The following is a 12,160-nucleotide window of genomic DNA, read 5'->3' as shown; positions in this document are numbered from 1 at the left end:
GAAGTTTTTGTTAAAGTTAACAAGCAGTTAATAGGACCTCGTCTTTCTTATAAAGGTGTGTGTCAAGGTGGAATACTTAGTCCACTACTCTTTATCCTCTACATACACAAACTTAATTTAATTTTAGGACCACATGTCAGGAATCTTCAATTTGCAGATGACCTTGTTATATACTTTTCAGGCCCAGACATTAATAAAGTAACAGAAAAAATAAGTAACTCATTGTTAAGATTAACAGATTACTTTAAATACCTCAATTTAGATGTAAGCCCTGACAAATCTAAAGTAGTAATATTTTCTAAAACTAATAAATCCTACAAAAACATTAAAATATTATATAATAATTCACAACTACCTATTACTGCTGAAGTTAGATTTTTAGGTGTTATTTTTTGTAGCAATTTGTCTTGGAACAAATATGTTGATTATTTACTAGGTAAAGCTTCCAAAGCATTTAATATTATCAAAGCTCTATATAAATGTGATCCTAAGATCCTTTTAATGCTGTACAAATCCTTGGTTCGCAGCCACTTTGAATATGGCTATCTATGTTTTGGTTCTGACCAAAACAAGCTTCATAAACTTGAAGTACTTCAGAATAATAATTTAAGATACATAACTGGTGCAATGAAAACAACCCCTATAAATTCCTTACAAGTAGAGTGCTGTATACCACCATTAAACCTGAGATTCTGGTACTTAAAACAAAGATTCATCCTAAAATTATTATCCTTTTCTGAAGACCCACTCTTACAAAAGCTCAAACATATTACTTCTTTATTTCCCCTTTCTAATTCTAAAACAGTTCCCTATATACTTCATGATTTCTCTGACTCAATCAATATTGATCAGCAATACAAAATTCACAAAAGCAATAGATTTTGGAATTGTTACCATGGACCATTTGAAAGTAAATTTCCAAATATTAATATTGTAATTGACTCTGAGTTAAGGACCAAACAAGAAGTTTATAACAAGTTGTCTACATTTTCAACTCATCAATCCATATTTACAGACGGTTCTAAAAACGAATCGAGAACATCCTTTGCTCTATACTTACCAAGTATCAGAACCGGTCATGGAACTAGAATACATAAAGAATTTAGTATTTTTTCAGCAGAATCTTTGGCTATTTTAAATGCACTTTGTTATATAAAAGATGATAGGGGCAATTGCAAAAAATGGTTAATTGTCACAGACAGTATGAGCGTTTTAACTGCTCTTCAAAGTAACAAACTACATTATAAAACCAATTATATCATAGATAGCATTAAGCAATTATTATATGAGCTTTCATTGGAGTGTTATGATATTATTTTATTATGGACACCATCACATATTGGTGTTTTTGGCAATGAAAACGCAGATTTCCTGGCAAGAACTATCACCAACAATGACATTGGCGTTGTCAAGGATGTTGCCATACCTTATTCCGACATTCTTTCTATAGTTTACAAGAGTTTTCGTCAAAAATGGGTTGAACAGTGGCAACTTTCGCTAAAGACCAAGGGTAATTGGTTTTACTCCATTAACAAAAATATTAATTCCTCACCCTGGTTCACTAAATCTAGAGTTTATAAAAATCGGAAATTTTACACACTCCTTATACGACTTCGTTTTGGTCACGCTAGATTCAATAGTCATTTGTGCCGAATGAAAATAATTGATTCAAATGCATGTCAAGAGTGCAATAACAGCAGTCAGACCCTAAATCACATATTTTTCGAATGTTCCGCTTATAATATTCAACGCTTGGTCTTTATTGATAATTTACTGAACATTTACAAGAAACCGGAAAAAATCCCGCGCGACATCCAAGACATGCTAACTAATTTTGAAACATATATACCTATATATTTATACGTTACCTCGATATCGATAAAACTTTAAATAATTGATACAAGGATATGGACTACGGATAAGACTTAAATTTTGAACACGAATGAAGACATAATAAATAAACATACATAAGAATTGGCCTTTGGCCTCATCACTTGTTCAAATATGAAGAAGTTTAAAAGTAGACTAGGCTGTACGGTCTAAGGATCTTTGCCTGTTCCATCACTGAAAAGGAGATGGACGAATATGGGAAAAAAAAAAAACTAATAACTACATTTCACCGATCCCAACATCCATTCGAATTTATAATATTAGGTAATTAATAAAATCACCGGAAATTAAGCATGAAGGAAAATCGAATAAGTGGTAGAATAAAAAAATTGACTATTCAGAAGTGTCTATTATATAGTCTTAAAAAATGACAAGAGTCTTAGTATTTTTCTCCATTCTTTCTATTTCAATCTATTCTATGGTATAGATACCTAATAATCCATGGTAATATTCAATCGGCAAGTCCCAATATTTTTTTATGGATCATAATGAATGGAATAATGCACTCAACGGTATAGGGAAGAAGGGTGAATGGCGTTCATTTAACGAAAACATGGTGTATTTTATAAATTATTTATTGCAAATCAAAATTAAGAAAAGTAACAAAGTCTTTAATTATCGAGTAACCAACAATTTAACAACAAAAGCATGTAACTTTATTCTACTAGTAGTAGGAAGACATTATTTAAAAAAACATGTTTTAGCGGCATTGCCCCTGACTATGGGTAATGCCGCTCAAGATAGGTACGGGGTAATGTCTAATAACCAGTAAAATATAATCATTAAAGAAATATTCATAAGATCAATCTTGTATAATAAAAGTAAAATCTACAATCCCCAATTCCGATTTCTACGTAAAATTTGCCTTTTTCAATTGAATAAATATAGTACAGGCTTAGATGTCAAATATACTTCAATTATTGTAATATAATATAAAATAATAATAAATATTAGAGGTAAGATAAATTAGAAATAAAAATATTTTATCCTTGCATACATAAATCACATAGATATGTATCTATCTGCGAATCCCACCCTGAACATGTAGCATGAGCCCATAGTCCGCAGATGGTGCAGCGATACCAGAATTCATATTTTTTCCAAATTCCTGTTAAATAATACATTTACTATAATTTATGTCATCCACATTCTTTTTGTCTTCACTGTCATCGTCGCAAAGGTGCTCTTTATCTTCACTATCTGAAGAATTTTCATGTAAATTTTTCTTTAAAGATTTTTGTATCATGTTTTTATTTCTTTCTTTTGGACAAACTTATTTTAATCATAGTTTTAGCAGATTGAAGGTCTTTTTCGGTCTTTTCGGTCTAACAACTTTAGCGGCGATCCTTTGATGTTTTCTTAGCATCAGCTCATCTGAGAGCCATTACCTCTTTGTGACTTATTTTTTTTATTGTTAATATAACAATAAAAAAAATACGACAAAGGGGTAATGGCGCTCAGGTGAGCGGTATAACCCCCAACCGGTTGTTTTGTAATTAATTAGAAATTAAAAAGAATCATGCGCAATTGTTAAAAATTAATTGCATTACCATAAAATAGAATAGTTTTATTATTAGAAAAGTATACTTAATAATTAAATAAGCGTTAAAATTTTAGACTTAGCGCCATAAAACACTTACTTATGCACTTATGAAATCAGTATGGCCGTAAACGAAAATCCGCACTTCACGATCACATGACGCGAACTTACTGTCTGTTTGCATTTGAAAAAGTTTGAACCAGGGAAGTTGGTCAGTTAGCCCATCAGGGGATCGATCTGATGTATTACACTATTAGCACTGAGGTAATTCTACCCTTTCATTTAAGCTGTTTATTATAACTTGAGAAGCATATATAATATCTATAAAGTATTGTATTTACAACAAAAAGAAATTAAAAACACCTTTTCGCTAAAAACTCCTCCTGTCCCTAAAATTAGCTAACATAATCTAGGTACCTATCTGTTTATAATGTTAAATAATAATCTTATTTTAGGAAATAGGTAGATACTTTATTCCTAATTAGGTACAAAAAATAGTTTATCGTAAGAAAAATTGCACAAATATATAATAATATGTTATTACAAAGGACAATTTAACTATTTTAATTGCAATTGACGACGTCGCAGCGACTTTTTTTCCACGTTAACCAGCGACCCGGTGTCCTCTTCCAGAGTGATACCGCGCGCGAAGGCAGTGATCAGTCCCAGACTGGCTGCGGGTTGGTTAGCGGGCACCATATGGCCAGCACCACGGACCATTACTTCTGTCAAGTTGCCCGCCACTTTATAATACCTGTTTCAGAAACATTTCATGTAATACATAAAAAAATATCGAAGATATTATCATATTTAGAGCCAGCCATGATTGATAATGTAGTTCGGTAGATATTGATAAACTGAATGATATGCTACTGAAAAGTAAATGCTGAAATGAATATAGGTAAAATATATTACGCCCACTCCACATGATGCGGGACAAGGAAAGGAAAATGATGACAACGGAACTATTTTCATAAAAACTTACCCTGCAACTTTCTTGTCATGATACCAAGGCAACCGCTTTGCTGCTTTAAAATCAGATGTACCAGAGAACTCGAGTGAATTGTAAGAATTAACCGACGGATGATATGCAACAATTATATCCAAATGGCCACTGAAACAACACAAAAATTCTATCAGTTGTATTTTAATGAAGTGAAAATGTGAACCTCTAGTCTTAGGTATATGTGTATGCAAATAGGAATGCCAATTTAATAAAGAAAAAACTAATGCCTAATCGAAAAACAATAATATCACATAGTACATACTTGTAAAGCATAACCCTATAATTTTCAAGGAGTTCTTCGAGCCACATCTTAGCGCTTCTCATGAAATCAGGTACAAGCTTTCTATAGACAACACCTATAGAGGTGAAGTTTGTGTTGCCTACGTGCAATGCACGACGAACGTCTGCTGTCTGCAGGTAGTCCATGTAAGCCCCCTCCAAACTTATATCGTCATCGAGATAATTATATAAGTTAGAGAGACGAGATTCTGATAGGAAGACTTGCAGTAAGTAATTGTAGTACTGAAAGTAAAAGCAAATATTTGTTAAAATTAGTAATATTATTATTAGTAATTATTACCTAAATATATATTAGGCAACATTATGAGCATGTTATTAATAATCAATCTGCTAACGAATCCGTGCTGTCTATCTTTATGGAGGAGGACTACTGGCCGAAAGGAGTGATATGGCACCTACCGCGCTACATACAGCAGCCTACCGTAGCAGATTGCTGTCGTCAGTGCCATGACCACAGAGACATATATTTCATTATTATATGTAGGTATGTTAGTCAATACGGTATTTAGATTATGGACCATTAGTAGCCAAAACGAACGAAATAAATAAATAATACTAGTATAATGTTACGGACATTGAGAGAGATACGGCAATTAATTTCATAAATACCGAATTTAATTTTTAAATCATTAGGTACGTACATACGTACTTACATAAGTAGTTAATATCTATAAATAAACAGACAAATTCAATTACCCTACTTTATAATTTTGTCATTATTTTTCATACTCACCGCATAAGCTTTCACCATCTCTCCCTCCTTGATGAACTGGGTGACAGCTGCTTCTAGGTCCTTCATTGTGTCAGCAACTCTATCATCCACTAATCCTACCTCCCGCGCGAAATAACTGTACCTCTGCAGTGACAGGGGATCATTGAAGCCGTTTCCAATTGCAAGACCCTAATGAAAAAATATAGTTAGGTATTTTTACATTTGAAACTACATTGCCTCGCCTAGGCAAACATAGTGTTGGGTTACAATCCGGTTTTGTATCAATTACGCGCTCATATAAAATGCTTTTGTTCTGATTGTAATCTTTTTTTATGTGTTAATAGACAAATAAATTTTCGACACATCTGATCAACAAAGAAAGTTATTTTCCTTCAGTAATTTCTTTACAATCTCTCACTGCACTTAAACAGAAAAAATAGACTTTAAAATACAGCTTCTTGATGGTAGATAAACGACTAAGACAAAGATTTCTACCTACATAGACTACTTAACACAGAGATTCTCTATATAATTTTGTATCTACCTATCTATTATACGAACCTGAAGATTTATGGGCTCATCTTCGTCCCTATGCCATAATATTTGTACTCCCAATGAGGGTATGTGTTTCCCTGCATAAGATTCGCCGGCTATTATCAGTGGCACTTTACGCAATTCCGGAAATATCGTCATGAACTGCTGCAATCCTGCGTAGAGGTTCTCGCCGACCTGATAATGAAATAATATTCGTTACAAAAAATTAAATTAAAATAATGTTGTAAAGATCTTGATAGTTTAACATGTAACTTATAATGGTGACCTTGTTATTAAAAATATTTTATTGTACTAAATTTATCTAAAGTTTCATTGCAGGGTAGATGTTTTTGTAATATAATTAATATTAAATAGTGTCCTAAAAATGTAACGGTTTACTCTGGCGGGCTAAAAGTGGAGGATAATACGTATCATTTACTTATTATCCTTATATCATGTTACTTTGGTTTTCAAAGTAAACCGCATGCAGACCTGATATGAGTCAGTACATGCTGGTTAGACTGGAACTCGACATTTGGAGTCAAGAGTCTCTTTGTATTATGCGTATTTACTAACTTACTACTACTTTAGCGAAGATGAAATTTGCAACGCTTAAACTTTACGTAGGTATATATATTAAATTAACCCTTACCTATGTAATATAAAAGAATTGGACATTAGTAATTACCGTAGTTTGATTAGTGGCGTATCCGCGGTCGTCGTCTGTAAAACTAAATCCGGTACCCACCGGGTTGTCAATAAACAAAAGCGAATGGTTCTTGCCCCAGGAATATTTGATTTCTGAAAACAAAACAAATTCATATATTTCACAACAATTTCAGAATTATTTTTCCCGACACGTAAACCTCACGTGGTCCCATATCTAAGAACTGATTTTCTAAGGTAGTGATCGTTAATACTTTCTATTATAGATGTATCGTAAGCTTGTTTCTCGTACAATTACATTAAAAAAATATAAAAACAATATATTCTTGCTACCTTCTAAATTGTGATCATCAGTCACTACAAAAGGTCCTATTTCTGTGAATAGTCCGTATAATGAGGACGCGCCAGGACCACCCTGTAGCCATAGGATCAGCGGAGTTTCTTCTACTGGATTGTCCGACACTGGGAAGTACCAGAACCAGAGGTTTGCATTGTACTCCTTATTGACCTGTAATTTTATCCATCGTTAATTGCACCCCTTGTGTACTTACATATTCGAATCCTATTTCTATTTACAGATATCATTGTACTGAACTGTAAGCTTCCTATTTCTATTAAAAATACTGAAGAATGTTTGTTTGTCCGTTGACCGTTGTAAACATTGACTTACTATCTATTTGCAATTGTCAAATCATTGAAATATAAATTTCAATCTGTTTAAATTACAAAAATACCTGTGATCTCATTTCGGAATTAAGCCCCTATTTCAGTGTAGCGGAACGGAAATTGTATTACTGTTGTATTGTACATTTGTCTGTTGAAGTCACATAATAGTGAAGGTATAATTTTTGTAAACAGAAATAAATTACTGTGAAATAAAATATTAATTTTATTGGTTATTAATAAACCAGTTTATTTTGGTCAACTTGTTTATCGTTCAAAGTTTCATAAAAAGTAATTTAAATTAATAGCGGCCTCGGTGATCTCACGGTTTAGCACACAGTTTACTTACCAATGGTCGCAGGTTTTATTGCTCGCACGGTGCAAATTTTGGTATTCTTGACTATGATTGTTTGTATCGGTCTGGATGTTATCAATGTATATTATGTATTTACAAAAAAATATCTAAGTATTTACATCAGCTGTTGAGTACCCATAACACATGCTCTGCTTATTGTGGGACTACGTGGCTTTGTGTTAATTGTCCAGAGTTCGAAAAAACATAATAGCTTACTGTCAAGTATCCAGCATAGCTGTCCATATCAGGGAGTAAGTAGTCGGGATCAACATAAGCTGCTTCTCTGGCTTCTTTCAGTTTCTTCTCCTCAATGAAGGGCGTGAGAAGTAATGGCGACCCGGCTTCGAAGGCAGCTCTAGCTCTACCAGTCGTGTATGTCCGTTCCATAAAAGAAAGAACTGGGTCTGGAGCCTCATCATATGGCAGCTCTGGTGGGGCACTTTTGCCAGTTCCCGACACTAAATGGACGCATCTGTTTGAAGCAAAATATTATATCATTCATCAGATTTAAAGATTAACGCCACTAAAGAAATTATTTTATTTAAAGATTAAATTAAAACTAGTTACTGCATCAATTTAATCAAGCACAATCTCATTTAAAATTAAAATCCAGCGCCTTATCAATTAAGAAAAGTAATTCTAAATGTATTAATGTTATTATACATATAATCTGATTTGTAATAACATAATTAACAGATTCACACCATTTACAGAACTGTTTATGTTTTACTCAACATTATAATATAGTAAAAGATTGTTTTCATCACGATGGGTGATAATATTTTTGATATCGAATGACAAGGATTGTTCAAAATAATGCTTTCAAGGTAAGTTAAAACTATTTTTCTTTTATATTTAATAAAACTAATGGAAGTCGAATGGTCGCAATTCGATCACACCTAATTCATTTAAATTAAATAGGAAAATAAATTTAAATGAATTATTTGTGTGTCAAACGTGTGGTAGTGTGTATATTATTTTTTTATACAGTATTAATTTTCTGCACTCCTTCTGTATATAAACTTTAACTGTTTAAATAAGCGGAAATAATATAAAATAATCGGAGCAATATGTTATAATTCGCTGTCATATCGCTTATTTTTTAAATAATATAGATAGATTTTTTTTGTAAACTTATTAATAAACAGATAATTTTCCTTATAGGTATTATTACATTTGAATAAATATATAGTTACAAATGAAAAACAACTTACATGAGCAGCATCCACCACAGTAACATCTTGTGACGCGACTTGCGAAACTAGTTGGCCAACCTGTTCTCCTGGACCCCTAAGACGGAATGATGCCGAGGTCCTAGCCAGGAACCTTCTATACTACGTCGGCTCTCGTTTGCACTTGCGCCTTGAACTTGAATTTATCTCGATCTTATATACAGGCTGTTCTTAAAACTTCACTGCTTTCTGTTTTGATATTATGTAAATATCCCATATATATAATCCCGTATATGTTTGTCAAGTTAGATGTGATATAAAGCCGCCAAAATGACATGCTGTTGATAACAATTAAGCAAAGTCTAGCATTTTTGTCGTATTATTAACTCGATGATTTTTGTTGAAAAAATAAAATAACCGGTACATAAAATATTACATAGTAGATAATAAATAAAATATTACTTCTGCATTCAGTAACTGCTATGGACTAAAATTACGTGTCATACATTGAACATATTATAATTACATAATATACAACAATGGAGCGATTTTTACGGTGTCATAAGCATAGTTCCGTCGTTTAATAGCAAGTTGCAATAGTTGAGATATTATAGAAATAAACTGCACTAGAGAATCAGCCTGTATATACGCAGCGAACAGGTATGGGGTACCAATGACCTGTTTAACATAATCCTGCTCCCACGCTCCGACATTCACGATAGATTCTTGCACGCTCTCAAATGTGATTTGCTCTATATTTAGGATATTTGTTGTAGGTAAACATCAATGCGATACAGTTGGTACGTGAAAGAGTTAACCAAGCAGCTATCGAAGGACTCACGTGAATCAAATGACATCAAAATTTCCCACGGTTCAATTCGGATGGGTTTATCCAGTGATCTTATATTTTTAATACCTCCTAGAAAAAATAATTTAATTCAGCAAATTAATAACGAGCTATTTTGACATCACGTAAAAATACCTATTCAGCAAATTTTACTAAAAAGCTACAGGCTAAGTTATGAAACTGAAATATTTTCTCCAAAAGATAAAATATTTCGAAAAAATAAAAAGGTTTTGGAACAATATTTATTAATTTAATCACGTACTGTAGGGAATAGTGACTATAGAGTCAATGGGTCGTAGAGTCCTCGTACCTACCATGAACAACGATTTCAGTAGCACCTATCTGATTTTTTAAGATTGTCATATTCTAATAATATTATTATTGGTATTTCCACTGGAGAGTTAACTATAGAAATATTCTATTTTTTTTTGTTTTGGTTTTGGGCATATTTACCTGTCTGTCTCAACTATTTCAGCCGCCAAACAGATTCCATTATAAATTGTGAGATGTTATAACAGTAAAATTATACTCTAAAGATATTTCCTTATATATGACACGTCAGTACTCCGGAATGGCAACTCACGATGTTTGATTACTAGGCCATGATGCTATCTTGGGGGCTTGTTTACAAAAAAAGAATATATTATGTTTCGTGCAAAGCGGCAATTTGCTATATATTTGATCAATTGAAAAATATATGACCATTTGCCAAATTCGGTGGCAGTTGATAAGTGTGACTTAGGTATTCCACAGCAGAGTTCAACACCCTTGGATTAATTAAATATATTTTCTATAATATCTATTTAAATTGAACGAGTTCCATGACATTTGCATATTAATAAGTATTTTATTATTTTTTGTACTTTAAAATTACTTTATATCCTATATTTGATGATCAGATTAATTTATAGCCTGTTATAACGAGTGCATCTAAACAGGTGTCCACGTGAAGTATTTCAATAACGGGTTTACCGTTTTATGTTGGAAATGTTAGAAAGTTTCCGGAAACCGACAAATAATTATGGAAACGTTTCACAAATACACTTTTAATTTATTTCTGAATTGTATAGTGTCAACACAATAATATTATATTTATGAGTACTATTGTCTATCCTCTTCTGCTGGCAAAATTCTTGCTTTGTAAGATACGTTTCAGTTGAAGGTTGATGTTCAGCATTCAAATTACAGGTTACGGAGGCATGATCGATATGGCAACGCATGAGAAATGTATGAGGGTCACATGTTCATACATGTTCATGTATGCATTATACCACCATGAAATAAAAAAAGAAAACAGGCTCAAGTTGTTTATCACAGTTAGACTGTAAACCTACCTCAATCTTGCCTATTTCAGAAGCGAAGTAACTTACTTTCTAACGTGTGCATCGGTTCACAATTCAAGCTCAAACTTAGAATTATGTCTCTGGAATGGTAACGCGTGGCTGGTATCACGGTTGTCATATGCTAACATGTTGTAATTTATTATCTTTAAAAAACACATAATACTACAATGACCATATGTATATACTATGAAGTTTACGTGAAATGGTATTCTCTGTATATCAGTGAATCTTTCCGCTCTAATTTAAATTTGACGCGGTGGATTTTGTTTTAAAAACCTAGTTTAGTGTGTATTGCGCATACGACAACATAGAATTCCGTCTCTCAATTTCTCGTTTTTTTTAACAAACATAAAGAAAATTGCTACTGACGTTTTAGCTTTTTTTATATATATAACACGAGACAAGAGAAACGAGCATGCGGCTCAGTTGGTGGTAAGTGATTATCGCCGCCCATGAGCAACACCAAGGGAATTGCAAGTACGTTGTCGGCCTTTTAAAAAGGAATAAGCTCTTTTCTTGAAGGTTTCCATATCGTATCGGTTCGGAAATACCATTGCTGGAAGGTGATTCCACAATGTGGTTGTGCGTGGCAAAAAGTTTCTAGAAAACCGCACTGTGGAGGACCGTCATTCATCCAGATGATCAGGATGGTATTTCAGTTTCTGGCGGGTGGTACGGTGGTGAAACTCAGCAGCTGGTTTTAATCCGAACAATTCCTCAGAACACTCCCCGTGATATAGGTACCCCTACCGTATGGTAGGAAATGTACAGAGATGCAATATCTCGCCGCAAAGCCGAGTCGAGTCTGTCACATGACGTTGATTACCAATGATTTTGGCTGCTCGGTTCTGCCAGTCGGTTGTCAGGTCGACTTCTAAGCATTAACACAGCCTTCCGTCTTGTAAAACTATTTTGCTTATTACGTTTAATTAGGTATATGATTCTAATTACTAATAAAATAATATACTCCACCTTTATTTGAATTGTATTTCTCGATGGAACTTGTATATTTAAGTTCAATAAGGATATTTTCCCAATCCTGTTCTTAGTCAATAAATTATAATAATATTAACTATTTAGGATTATTTGCTTTAAACTATAATAAACTGCAAGTATACGCAGATCACTATCG

At 33.1% G+C, this 12,160-nt stretch overlaps 1 protein-coding gene across 1 annotated transcript; it reads right to left on the bottom strand.

Annotated features, from left to right (window-relative positions):
- Nucleotides 1–2,449: 2,449 nt before the first annotated feature.
- On the bottom strand, nt 2,450–9,017 carry LOC131844878 (venom serine carboxypeptidase-like). The gene is made up of 9 exons (XM_059193860.1): nt 8,881–9,017; nt 7,883–8,138; nt 6,982–7,156; nt 6,671–6,783; nt 6,010–6,177; nt 5,470–5,637; nt 4,699–4,958; nt 4,416–4,544; nt 2,450–4,184 (listed from the first exon to the last, which is right to left on the bottom strand). Exons 1-9 carry the CDS (start codon nt 8,904–8,906, stop codon nt 3,989–3,991), a joined length of 1,491 nt encoding a protein of 496 aa, XP_059049843.1. The 5' UTR covers nt 8,907–9,017; the 3' UTR covers nt 2,450–3,988.
- Nucleotides 9,018–12,160: the final 3,143 nt, after the last annotated feature.

Source organism: Achroia grisella, unplaced genomic scaffold (assembly GCF_030625045.1).
Source record: "Achroia grisella isolate CSIRO2021 unplaced genomic scaffold, CSIRO_AGI_Agris_v1 utg4223, whole genome shotgun sequence".
Taxonomy (NCBI): domain Eukaryota; kingdom Metazoa; phylum Arthropoda; class Insecta; order Lepidoptera; family Pyralidae; genus Achroia; species Achroia grisella.
Note: the sequence above shows the minus strand (reverse complement) of the source record. Positions and strands in the feature narration are given on the sequence as shown.